At 47.1% G+C, this 12,024-nt stretch overlaps 1 protein-coding gene across 1 annotated transcript in view; it reads right to left on the bottom strand.

Annotated features, from left to right (window-relative positions):
- The window catches only part of ARHGAP20 (Rho GTPase activating protein 20), a 182,627-nt gene extending 175,832 nt beyond the window's left edge, over positions 1-6,795 (bottom strand). The window contains exon 1 of the mRNA XM_068266910.1: positions 6,471-6,795. Within this exon, the coding sequence (XP_068123011.1) occupies positions 6,471-6,566 (96 nt within the window). The 5' untranslated portion in view covers positions 6,567-6,795. The remainder of the gene's footprint in view (positions 1-6,470) is intronic.
- Positions 6,796-12,024: the final 5,229 nt, after the last annotated feature.

The raw sequence follows: 12,024 nt of genomic DNA, 5'->3' as shown, positions 1-12,024 counted from the left end.
CCATATTTATTTCCTTTTAATCAATAACAGTTGCCTGGCAACCCTCTGCCTCTAATACTATTAGCCATAGCCCCTGAACAAGCATGCAGCAGATCAGGTGTTTCAGACTTTAAAGTCAGATCTGACAAGACTAGCTGCATGCTCATTTCTGGTGTTATTCAGATACTACTGCAGAGAAATAGACCAGCAGGGCTGCTAGGCAACTGGTATTGATTAAAAGGAAATAAATATGGCAGCCTCCGTATACCTCTTACTTCAGTTCCCCTTTAAAGGACATTTAAAGGGAGAGGTATATGGAGGCTGCCATATTTATTAACTTTTAAGAAACACCAGTTGCCTGGCAGCACTGCTGATCTACTGTATTTGTCTGCAGTCGTGTCTGGATAACACCAGAAGCAAGCATGCAGCTAATCTTGTCAGATCTGACAATAATGTCAGAAACAGCTGATCTGCTGCATGCTTGTTCAGGGTCTCTGGCTAATAGTATTAGAGGCAGAGGATCAGCAGGACAGCCAGGCACCTGGTATTGCTTAAAAGGAAATAAATATGGCAGCCTCCATATCCCTCTCACTTCAGTTGTCTTTTAAGGTTCCCATGCAACTATCAATCTGCCACCACATCGACCATCAGATAGATTTCTCTCTAATCGATTCTTAAGGGACTCACTAGGTGGGAAATGGTGCATTGTTGCACAGCAGTGGGGGTTAGAGCATTGATGAAGGAGGGTAGGCCAGCCGGAACAGGTGTGTTTTGAGGGCTTGCTTGAAGGTATTGAAGCAGGGGACGAACATTATTGGGTATTGGGAGGTAGCTCCAGAGAGTAGGGCAGCTCTAGAGAAATCCTGGCGATGTGCAGAGTAGTAAGGCATAGGTCATTGGTGTAACTTTATTTATAAGTAATACATTTCTCCCAGCTTACAATGCACTTTAAATTACTTTTCTCCTATGTTCATGTGGCTTATAGTAAGTAATACAATTCTGACAGATCTGATCAGGTATTCTCAGTATTTCCTTTATTCTTTGCACATTATTTTTGAAGTGAGCACCTGCCATACCCTAAGTGCTTTTGAAAATGAAGATAACCCTAAGAACCCCCCATGAGCATATGGACTAGTCCAAAACCTGTCTACCGGATTTCTACTGCCTACTGTAAGTGACAGGAACATAGGAGAAAAGTAATGTATAGTGCTTCTACATTTAGGAGAAATGAGCTTATTATACACATGTAGTAGTCCCTTAAGATCACATAAATACTGCCTATATCATTCACACCACTGAATTATCCAGGGAACCAAATGTTATTGACCCCTAACACATTGGCTAAGTGCCAGAATATCAGAATACGACAATCTGACTTTCAACGGTCAAGTGTGATATGTGAGCTTTCAAACCGCCACTGTTATTGTTTATGAGTCAGATGTCAGTGCCCTGCATTAACCTCTGTTTGCAGAAGCAGTAATCATCGCTAATTCCCTTTTTTTTTACTATTGCTTAACTTAAGCTGAGGAAATTCATTTGCTTGATAAGCAAATATAAAACGCCTGCAAACAAAGCTACTGCAAAAGTGGAGCCAGATATAAGGATGGAAGTTATATAAACACACTGCACAGTCCCTGCAGCTCATAACAGGCCAATGGGGGAGAACTGGGTGAGGTTGATTCTCGACAATCCATTTCCACCAGTCTATGCTTCCCCTGATATTGAATATGTGACATGTGGTGTTAACAGCGAGATGCGAACATGATTGTCTCTCCGATAGGCCCCCTGCGAGTCAGCACAGACTCCAAACATCCTTACTCTTCAAGCTTGTTAAAGGGGAACTAAACTCAGACCTTCCTCTCTGTTCTAAAAGATTAGCCACATGATAACCTTTTTATGGGTAGAAAAACTGTTCACTTCAATTTATGGGAATCCTAAAAAAAAAAAGAACATGTGGTTTCACTTTCACAGAAGGCACTGAAAGGGTTAAGCCTCAGTTTTTCACTATATGGGTAGGGTAGAGCTCCTCCAGTCTTTTCACAGTTGCTGATAAGAAAAGGTTGATGTGCTTAAACAAACACAGAGCACAGAGAAATTGATTTCTTCAGCAACTAGGAGCGGATTGAAGACTTTTCATTGTGTGCTGTGAAAGAGTTTGGGTCCGGTTTTATGCTGGGTGTTTGCAATAGAAATGAGGCTTTATATAACCCCGCGCCACAGTGCCGCAATACGGTAATATGCATAGACCCGACCCCTAGTTAGTGAAGCACGCCCTGTTAGGCAGGAAGTAAGTCACTGGGATTCCCATTGGTCCGTCCATGCACGCTGCTCGACACTGCTATCGTGCACATTGGCTGCATCACCCATTGACTTGCATTTCGGCATAATCTGTGTAGTAAGCGCAATTCGTGCGGTAACACACGGCAGCCTTTGCGTCCGCATTGCAGCCATTTGGGGATTTCTGCTGCGCCGCTTCGTGTGCACTGTGCAAGTCTCATTAGACTTGCACAGCCCTTGCGGCGAGGAAGAGCACAGCTGTGGGACGCAGTGTGCAAGGGGCCAAAAGGAGCTTGAACTGCGAGGAACCTGAAAGGGTTCATAGCTAAAGTTTGTATTTTCACACAGATGGCTAAACTGTGTTTGTTGAGCAGTTCAGCCTCCCATCTCCCGGTCACTGAGCTGCAATTTAATGAAGCCAGACAACAGCATTGGTGTGGGGGTGGGTGGTTAAGGTTAAAGGGGGGAGAGATTAAGGTTAGCCTTTGGGTGGTGGGTGTGTGGGATAAGCAGGTAGATAAGCGTGCATTTGTGGTTTGTAGGTTGGTGGGCAGGGAATTAGACAGGTAGGTTAGTACATGTGTGGTTTGCAGGTTGGTGGGCAGGGGAGTGGACAGGTAGCTTAGTGCATGCGTGGTTTGTAGGTTGGTGGGCAGGAAATTGGACATGTAGATTAGTGCATGCATGGTTTGCAGGTTGGTGGGCAGGGAATTGGACATGTAGATTAGTGCATGCATGGTTTGTAGATTGGTGGGCAGGGAGGTGGACAGGTAGGTTACTGCATGTGTGGTTTGTAGGTTGGTGGACACTGGACAGGGGAGTGGACAGGTAGGTTAGTGCATGCGTGGTTTGTAGGTTGGTGGGCAGGGAATTGGACATCTAGATTAGTGCATGCATGGTTTTCAGGTTGGTGGGCAGGGAATTGGACATGTAGATTAGTGCATGCATGGTTTGTAGATTGGCGGGCAGGGAGGTGGACAGGTAGGTTACTGCATGTGTGGTTTGTAGGTTGGTGTACACTGGACAGGGGAGTGGACAGGTAGGTTAGTGCATGCATGGTTTGTAGGTTGGTGGGCAGAGGATTGGACAGGTAGGTTAGTGCATGCAAGGTTTGTAGGTTGGTGGGCAGAGGATTGGACAGGTAGGTTAGTGCATGTGTGCTTATTCGGTTAATGGGCAGGGGACCGGACAGCTATAGTGCATAAGTAGTTTGTAGGTTGGTGGGCAGGGGATTAGACAGTTATGTTAGTGTATGCGTGGTTTGTAGGTTGGTGGGCAGAGGATTGGACAGGTAGGTTAGTGCATGCGTGGTTTGCAGGTTGGTGGGGACAGGTAGGTTAGTGCATGCGTGGTTTATAGGTTGGTGGGCAGGGGATTGGACAGGTAGGTTAGTGCATGCGTGGTTTATAGGTTGGTGGGCAGGGGCTTGGACATGTAGGTTAGTGTATGTGTGGTTTGTAGGTTGGTGGGCAGAGGATTGGACAGGTAGGTTAGTGCATGCATGGTTTGTAGGTTGCTGGGCAGGGGCTTGGACAGGTAGGTGTGCGTGGGGGTAGGTGAGTGTTAGATATCCTACAATAGGTCAGTGACTATCATCTTCATTGTGCGACTCCTCTGTCAGATATATTATGGTAAACAAACGACACCAGAAATCGCTATACCATATAAAATAATAGTCAGCTATGTAGCAGCGACATGATGTAATTTTTTACCAAGTTGCTCAGTGCTGGATTGCTACCACAATGCCATACATTTCCTCTGTCTGATGCTGCATGTTCATACACACTATCTACATACAATGTCCGGTTACAGCGCAATTCCTTGAGGTTAGCACTACAAGCAGCCGGAATAAAGTCAAACTACATTCTCAGACCCTGATAGCCGTATGATCACCAGCTGTTTTAGGATGGATGTCCTTGTGTACGAGTGCGGAAGGCGTTCGCCAGATGAACGATCTCAGGGGGGTAACAATCAATCATCAGCTTCATAGAGGCGTCTCAGCCACGATCGTACCCTTGCACTGCCACCTGCTAGCCGCTCAGCAGTGGACAGCAGCAGAAACCAAGCATATAAACTGCAGTGTCAATCCAGAGGACAGTCATGACTATAAGAAGCATTCTATGCTAATGCCATATAATCTGTACAGAAACTAGAAACAATTACACATTTTCACCCTTTTTTCTCTACAACCATGGCTGCAATAAAGAGCTTAGTGTGGACAATACACAAGACTAATTGTATGACAACTATGGTGCCAGCAGATGTCAACCTCCTGTATGTAACAGAGCAGTGATCTAGTGGGCATTTCTGCACATTTATGCCCTTTGCCCACCATCACCTTTTTAATATCCTAGCTACAAACTGCCAGTCACCACCATGCTGGTTTGAAGCTTACATTAGTAGGCACAAATAGCCTGTGCAAGAACTACAAAGCCCAGCAGGGCACAGCATGCAGAATATTTGCTTTGCTATGGCTGGAGTGCATTTCTGCACATTTATGCCCATTGCCCACCATCACTTGTGCCATACCATAGCTTCAAACTGCCAGTAGCTGCCATGCTGGTTTGAAGCCCGCATCAGTAGGCACGAATAGCCTGTGGAAGAACTACAAGTCCCAGCTTGACACAGCATGCAGATTTGCATGGCTATGGTTGGAGTGCCATAGCAGTTGCCCCAGAATGGATAATGACCAGCTGCACAGTTCCACAATAGGAAGAGTTCTATAGGAGGCTATTCTTTAGACCAAGCGTAACAATATTACGGTAGGTTTGTAAGCTGAAGCAGCAGTTTTGATGTATATGGCATACTAGCTGTCATCATCCTCAGAATCCCTACTACTTGGCAAGGACTATAAGACTCAAGAAAATAACACAGCATGCTGGCACACAGAGGTCCATAGGAAGGGGCAGCTAAATGTTGTGTAACAAAAATGGACATGCGATAAATAGCAGGCGCCACAGCTGCCTGCTATATGAACTGCGGCTACCAATAGCGAGCGCAAAACGACTATTTTTGTCGCGGGGGTGTAAGGTAAGGCAACACCGGGCAAGGGGGGGTTATTAATTGTCCGTATGGGAGATTATTAGTTGCCTGGGGGGGTTATTAGTTGCCCGGGGGGGTTATTAGTTGCCAAGGGGGGTTATTAGTTGCCTGGGGGTATTATTAGTTGCCCAAGGAGGATTATAAGTTGCCGGGGGGGGGGGGGGGGTTATTAATTGCCCAGGGGGGGTTATTAGTTGCCTGGGGGGTAATTAGTTGCCTGGGGGGTTATTAGTTGCCGAGAGGGTGGGTTATTAGTTGCCGGCGGAGAGTTATTAGTTGCCCAGGGGGGTTATGAGTTGCCAGAGGGAAGGTTATTAGTTACCGGGTGGGGGGTATTAGTTGCCTGGGGGGGTGATTAGTTGCCGAGGGAGGGTTATTAGTTGGCGGCGAAGGGTTATTAGTTGCCCATGGGGGGTTATGAGTTGCCGGGGGAGGGTTATTAGTTGCCCAGGGGGGGTTATTAGTTGCCTGGGGGGGTTATCAGTTGCCCGAGGGGTTATTAGTTACCCATTAGAGGAGGGTTGTGTATGAGAGTAGGGAGAGGTTAGGTCATAGTGAAATATCAGGAAATATTACCGATATTTCACTATGTCAATTAAGTTGTAGAATATATGTGTAAAAATTACCGATATTCTACTAACGTGATAACAAACATGTGGTTTTTTTGTCTACACCCACGTCCAAATTAACACACAGCGTTTTGAAATGTTCGCCGGTAGGATGCCATCCTTTAAACGCAACATAAACCAAAGGCTCTGATTTGTACCTATAGCACTGGTTCACTAACCAAGCATGGCATCATAACACCTATCTGCATCATCAGATTCCTTAACTTGGCGAAAATGACAAGACCCCAATAGATGAAAGTATGCTGAGACTAGCAGTTATACACATCAGGCAGATATCCACAGCAGGCTTCTCTTGACATATATAGATAAACAGACAGATCTATGACCAGGTTCTGCATGGCAAACATACCAGATACCATCCTCATCAACAGTCATTGCTCCCTCAACTTGCTGAGAACTAGAAGACCCATTAGGAGACCCCATGCTGACACTTGCAGTTCTACAATAGCTGTATCACCATTAGCCCAGCTCCCAGCACCAGCCGACGCATGCCTGTAGCAAATAAGCCCAGCCTGGCATCAGTGCCAACCATAGAAAGATTACCTTTCTGCTCTCGGTGGGTAATTTGGGCTCCCCAGTCAAGGATGAAGATCGAGAATGCTGTCCTACATTGTCCTGTTGAGGTGACATAGCTTCCATTAAGATATTTCCCAATAATCCCAGTGTTGGTCAGTCATGGCAGCGGGGCAGCGGAGGGTGAGATGCAGGACGCCCCATTGGTGCTGTAGATGGCTGGAGAAAGCAGCAGCAACGGTGGCAGCGCAGGCAGCTCTGAGCTCCGGCTGGGGTGAGATGACATTCTAGTACTGCATAGACAGCAGCACAGACCGCCCCTCTCCTCCTCCAGTCCTAACGCAGCATCCTCTGTACAGAGCTCAGCGCTGCTAAACTAGTCCACACACTAATCCCCAGCACTGACAGCACACAGGGCACATCATTACATCACTATTACTACAGCTACTGCCAAGGAATTTACACCTTCTTCTTTATTCAGCTCTCAGTGACAGCTTGACACTTACACAAGTGACTCTTTCTGGGTAAACTATACATCCTATAGTACAGTGAAACCACTGTATGGCTGTAGCTATCTTCTTCCTCCTTCATATTTATAGAGTTCCATTTAGAAAAAGAATAATAGGTTATTATTACAATTTAGTATCTTTATAGCGTTGACGTCTTCCGCTGCGCTTTACGGAGTATAGCAAAGACAGTTAACCCTTCGCACACTCGCATGCAAATAATACAAATAATTCATTGAAATCAATCATGCAGGAATGACTGCTACGAAGCAGGAGAAAAGGCGCAGGAGACCTTTGAAAAAAAAATGGCCCCGCCATAGGAGCCTTTAATAAAAGCCGCATTTTGCGGCTAAAAAGGGAAATTTGAGCAAATGACGGCGGCCTCTTTTGGGCCCTCAGTGAGAGGCTGATATTTACCTTCTTTGACGCAAATTGCGGCCAGGGCCGGATTTGTTTTCTTTAACGCCCAAGGCCACTGTCACCAGTCGCCGCCCTTCAGTATAGGTAACGAGATGACCCCTCCCCCTTCCCTCCAAAATAGAATAGGTAGCCACATGACCCCTCCCCCCTCCCTTTATTATAGGTAGCCTGATGACCCCCCCTTTCTTCAGTATAGGTAGCCAGGTGATCCCTCCTCCCTTTCCCTCTAGTATAGGTAGAATGAGGACCCCCCCCTTCTTCAGTATAGGTAGCCGGGTGATCACTCCTCCCTCTCTTAATCACTGTCTTTCCAACTCCTCCCCTTTCAGTATAGGTAGCCAGCTAACCTTCACACCACAGCAGCCATCAGTGTCACTCATTTCTCCTCTCATCTCCAATGCAGAAGCTTCCTCTTCCTTTCTATATCCAATGCTGCCCAAGTCCATAGCCGCCGGCTACAATGCAAACGTGCACAGAGAGCAAGGTGGCTGCTGCACAGGTCGCTAGCAGCAGAGTACCACGGTCAGGTGCTCGCCTGATCTCCCTGCATTGGCAGCATTTGCAAGCTTGGGTGGGTTTAGGGTTAGCCACCACCAGGGGGAGGCTTAGAGTTAGGCACCACCAGGGGTGTGTGGGGGGGAGGGGTCTTAGAGTTAGGCACCACCAGGGGGATTTTAGGGTTAGGCACCACCAGGGAGAATTCTGTGTTAGAATAGGGTTAGGCTTAGCCATAGTAAAATATTGGTAAATAGTACCGATATTTTACTATCAAAATACAGTAGTAAAATATTGCTAATTTTAGCAATATTCTACTAGTGGCAATCCCCTGCCCCCTTTTTTGCTGGTGCCTTTTTTCATGTATGCCCACTGCTATCCCTATAGCTAAAAGCCAGGTTCTTGGTACAAAAGAATATATTCTCTGGGTAGTCACCTACACTGCAGAACTACTCCAGTATTCGTAGGTGTTGTAACACTGGCCCTGTAGCATAACGCATACAGGCAAATATTTATTGTATCAAACCTATCTAAAGATTGGGAGCGCAAAAACAACAAAACATTTGTAAAGCGCCTTTCTCCCTGAGGACCCAAAGCTCATAAGCTTTACTCAGATCAGTACATAGTGATGTGTGGAGGGGAAAAAGTTATGTGATCATAAATGGCAGCAGTGGCGTAGCTAAGGAGCTGTGGGCCCAGGTGCAAGTTTGACAATGGGGCCCCCCCAAGCACTCTATACATAACAATTGATACGGCACAACAAAACCTGCCAATGGCAACTACAGTGTCAGAGGTGCAAGAAAAGCATGGGAAACAGTTTCTTAAGGATTACCAGTATTCAAAGTATCTATTGAAGTCATTATTATGGGCACAGGACCAATAGAGCTAATACTGTAGTTAGGGGAGGGCCCTTCGGGGCCCCTCTGGCCCAAGGGCCCCGATACGGTCGCTACCTCTGCAACCCCTATTGCTACGCCCCTGAATGGCAGACTAAACAGGTGGCTTTTCCGTTTTGATTTTAACATGTCCAGGTTTGGAGCTGTCTTGATTAAGTTTGGCAAGGTATTCCACAGGGTAGGGGCAGCATGACAGAAAGATCTGGCTCCAAAGGTTTTTAGTTGGAGGTGGTCAAATTATTAGATCCTTTTGATCTGAAGTCGTGGGATGTCCTTTCTTGGGACACATTGGGCTCAATTCACAAATGGGTGCTAACTCAGTTAGCACACCTAAAAGCTTTGGGTGTGCTAACTTGGGTGCTAAGCAGTTAGCACGGCCAAAGCTTGTATTGATCGTGCGCAAAGTTTAGCGCTGCACACTGCGCGCAAAACCGTTGCACCTTCTGCGCCTAAAATGTTGCACCGGGTGCGACCAAACCGTTGCACCAGGAGTGCCTAAAATGTTGCACCGGGTGCCCAATGAAATGTCGCACCGTGCGACGTTTCGGGCGCACCTGGTGCATAGTTTTAGGTGCACCCTGTGTGACGGATTAGTCGCGCCCGACAAAATACCGTATATCCATGTGCAGCATTCACACACCAGTATAACCTGAGTGCATAGTGACAATAGTCACAGACAGGGGAAGGAGGGAGTGCACCGGATAAAACCCTGGCCACAAGGGTCAGTTACAAGAAAAAAACCAAAACAAAAATCTAGGTACGTCGCCTCAAGACACGACATTTACATATGTTATTAGGGAGGTCTTTAAAGGGGGTGTGGCCAACAAAATGTCAAAGACAGTTAACCCTTTGCACACTCTCATGCCTATTTTCATACAAATGCTTTCACAGAAATCAATCATCCAGAAACCACTGGATCCCTACAGCTAAAAGCCGGGGTCTTGGTACAAAAGAATACATTCTCTTGCGTAGTCACCTACTCTGCACGGGGCTAGCGATTGCGAAAGCATTTTGCGATTTTTAGTGTGTCCCAGACCTTAGATAACACCAAATTAACATGTGAGACCTTGTAACACTAATGAGTTACATGACCCTTGGAAGGGGAAATGTCTAATAGGGCAGAATGTACTCACCTTTGTTGCCAGCGGTTTAGACATTAATGGCTGTGTGTTGAGTTATTTTAATTGGACAGCAAATTTACCATTACACAAGCTGTACACTGACTAATTTACATTGTATCAATGTGTCACATCTTCAGTGCTGTTCCATGAAAAGACAAAACAATATTTACAAAAATGTGAGCGGTGTAGTCACTTTTGTAAGATACTGTATCTCCAGTGAAAATTGGTTTGATTTGTGCAGACTACAGAGTTGTGCGTTAGTGCAACCCACACAGCTGCAGCCGAATGGTGTGAAAGGGCGTGTGTGAAACTCCATAGCATATGGCTAGGTTTACACTACACATTCCCATGACGACCAGGGGCATAGCAATAGGGGGTGCAGAGGTTGCAACCTCATCGGGGTCCTTGGGCCAGAGGGGCCCTCCCGCAACTTCAATATTAGCTCTCTATTGGTCCTGTGCTCATAATAATCACTTCTATAGATACTTTGAGTAGTGGTAATCATTGACAAACTGCTCCCCATTCCCTTCTTGCACCTCTGACACTGTAGTTGCCATTGGCAGGTTTTGGTGCGCCATTTCAATTGTTATATATAGAGTGCTTGTGGGGCCCCAATGTAAAATCTGCATCGGGGCCCACAGCTCCCTAGTTACGCCAATGATGACGAGGGAGACAAGCAGACAAATGGACATGTCAACGGATTCTATATTATTTATAGGATCCATGCAGATGTGTCCTGTTTCATTCCATTGAATTGAAATTCTATTTAATTTCATCTCCATTGCAGTGTAGCAGAACGCAGAGCAGGCGTGTTACTAGGGAGAAAGAGTCGGAGGGCCAAGACCTCGAAACTGTTTGGGGACAGGGCGGGTTCAAGACTTCAAGAGTCAAGAGTCAGCAGACACAACACATATCACCCTGTCTCAGAATTTTGGTGGTGGTGCAGGAAAGGGCTACAGAAGTCTAGTCGTTTGTGTTCTGAACAGTAGTAAGTCCTTTACAAATACACAGATCTTCCTATTTTGTTTTATGCACTTTATATTTTGCACCGACCTCCATTTTATTGCTTAGGTCTTCAGCATACTTACTGTACTGTAAGTACTGTACTATGCCTTTTGAATTGTTGTAATGAATTTCTGCACTGACGTGAAGCTCGCCAAATGTCAGATTCAGCTTATGTGCCCAAGCCTCAGCCTTAGTGGCCCAGGAGCTTTTAGGTCAGTCAGTGGAGCATGGACTGCAGCCGGAGGGGGCTCAGGCTGGAGCCTCCAGACTGGCTTGGATGGGTGCTAGGCTGGATGGGGAGCTAGGGATAGGTACTGTCTGGCTGAGGAGCTAGGGGTATGTACCAGACTGGCTGGGGATTGGGTGCTAGGCTGGCTGAGGAGCTGGAGATGGGTGCTAGGCTGGCTGGGAAGCAAGTGATGGGTTCTAAGCTGCCTGAGGAGCTGGGGATGGGTACTAGGTTGGCTGGGGAGATGGGGATGGGTGCTAGGCTGGCTAGGGAGCTTGGGGTGGGTGCTAGGCTAGCTGGAAAGCTGGGGATTGGTGATAGGCCGGCTGTGGATGGGTACTATGCTGGCTGGGGAGCTGGGGATGGCTGCTAGCCTGGCTGGGGAACTGGGGATGGGTACTAGACTGGCTGAGGATGGGTGATAGGCTGGCTGTGGATGGGTTCTAGGCTGGCTGGAGATGGGTGCTAGTCTGGCTGGGGAGCTGGGATGGGTACTAGGCTGGCTGGGGAGCTGGGGATAGGTACTAGGCTGGCTGTGGATGGGTACTAGGCTAGCTGGGGATGGGTGGTAGGCTGGCTGGGAATGGGTGCTAGGCTGGCTGGGGAGCTGGGGATGGGTGCTAGGCTGGCTGGGGAGCTGGGGATAGGTACTAGGCTGACTGGGGATGGGTACTAGGCTGGCTAGGGAGCTGGGGATAGGTACTAGGCTGACTTGGGAGCTAGGGATGGGTACTAGGCTGGCTGAGCAGCATGGCATGTCTGGATAGAAATACAAATTTTGCACTCCCCATTCAGCTTAGCACTCATCCCCAGCCAGTCTAGCACCCATCAGTTGGTTAAAGGCCACTAAACCAATATAAGAATAATTACAGTATGTAATGTAATCAAATGGTGAATGGTAGCACCATTGGC

The sequence above is a fragment of the Hyperolius riggenbachi genome, chromosome 2 (assembly GCF_040937935.1).
Source record: "Hyperolius riggenbachi isolate aHypRig1 chromosome 2, aHypRig1.pri, whole genome shotgun sequence".
NCBI classification, from domain to species: Eukaryota; Metazoa; Chordata; class Amphibia; order Anura; family Hyperoliidae; genus Hyperolius; species Hyperolius riggenbachi.
Note: the sequence above shows the minus strand (reverse complement) of the source record. Positions and strands in the feature narration are given on the sequence as shown.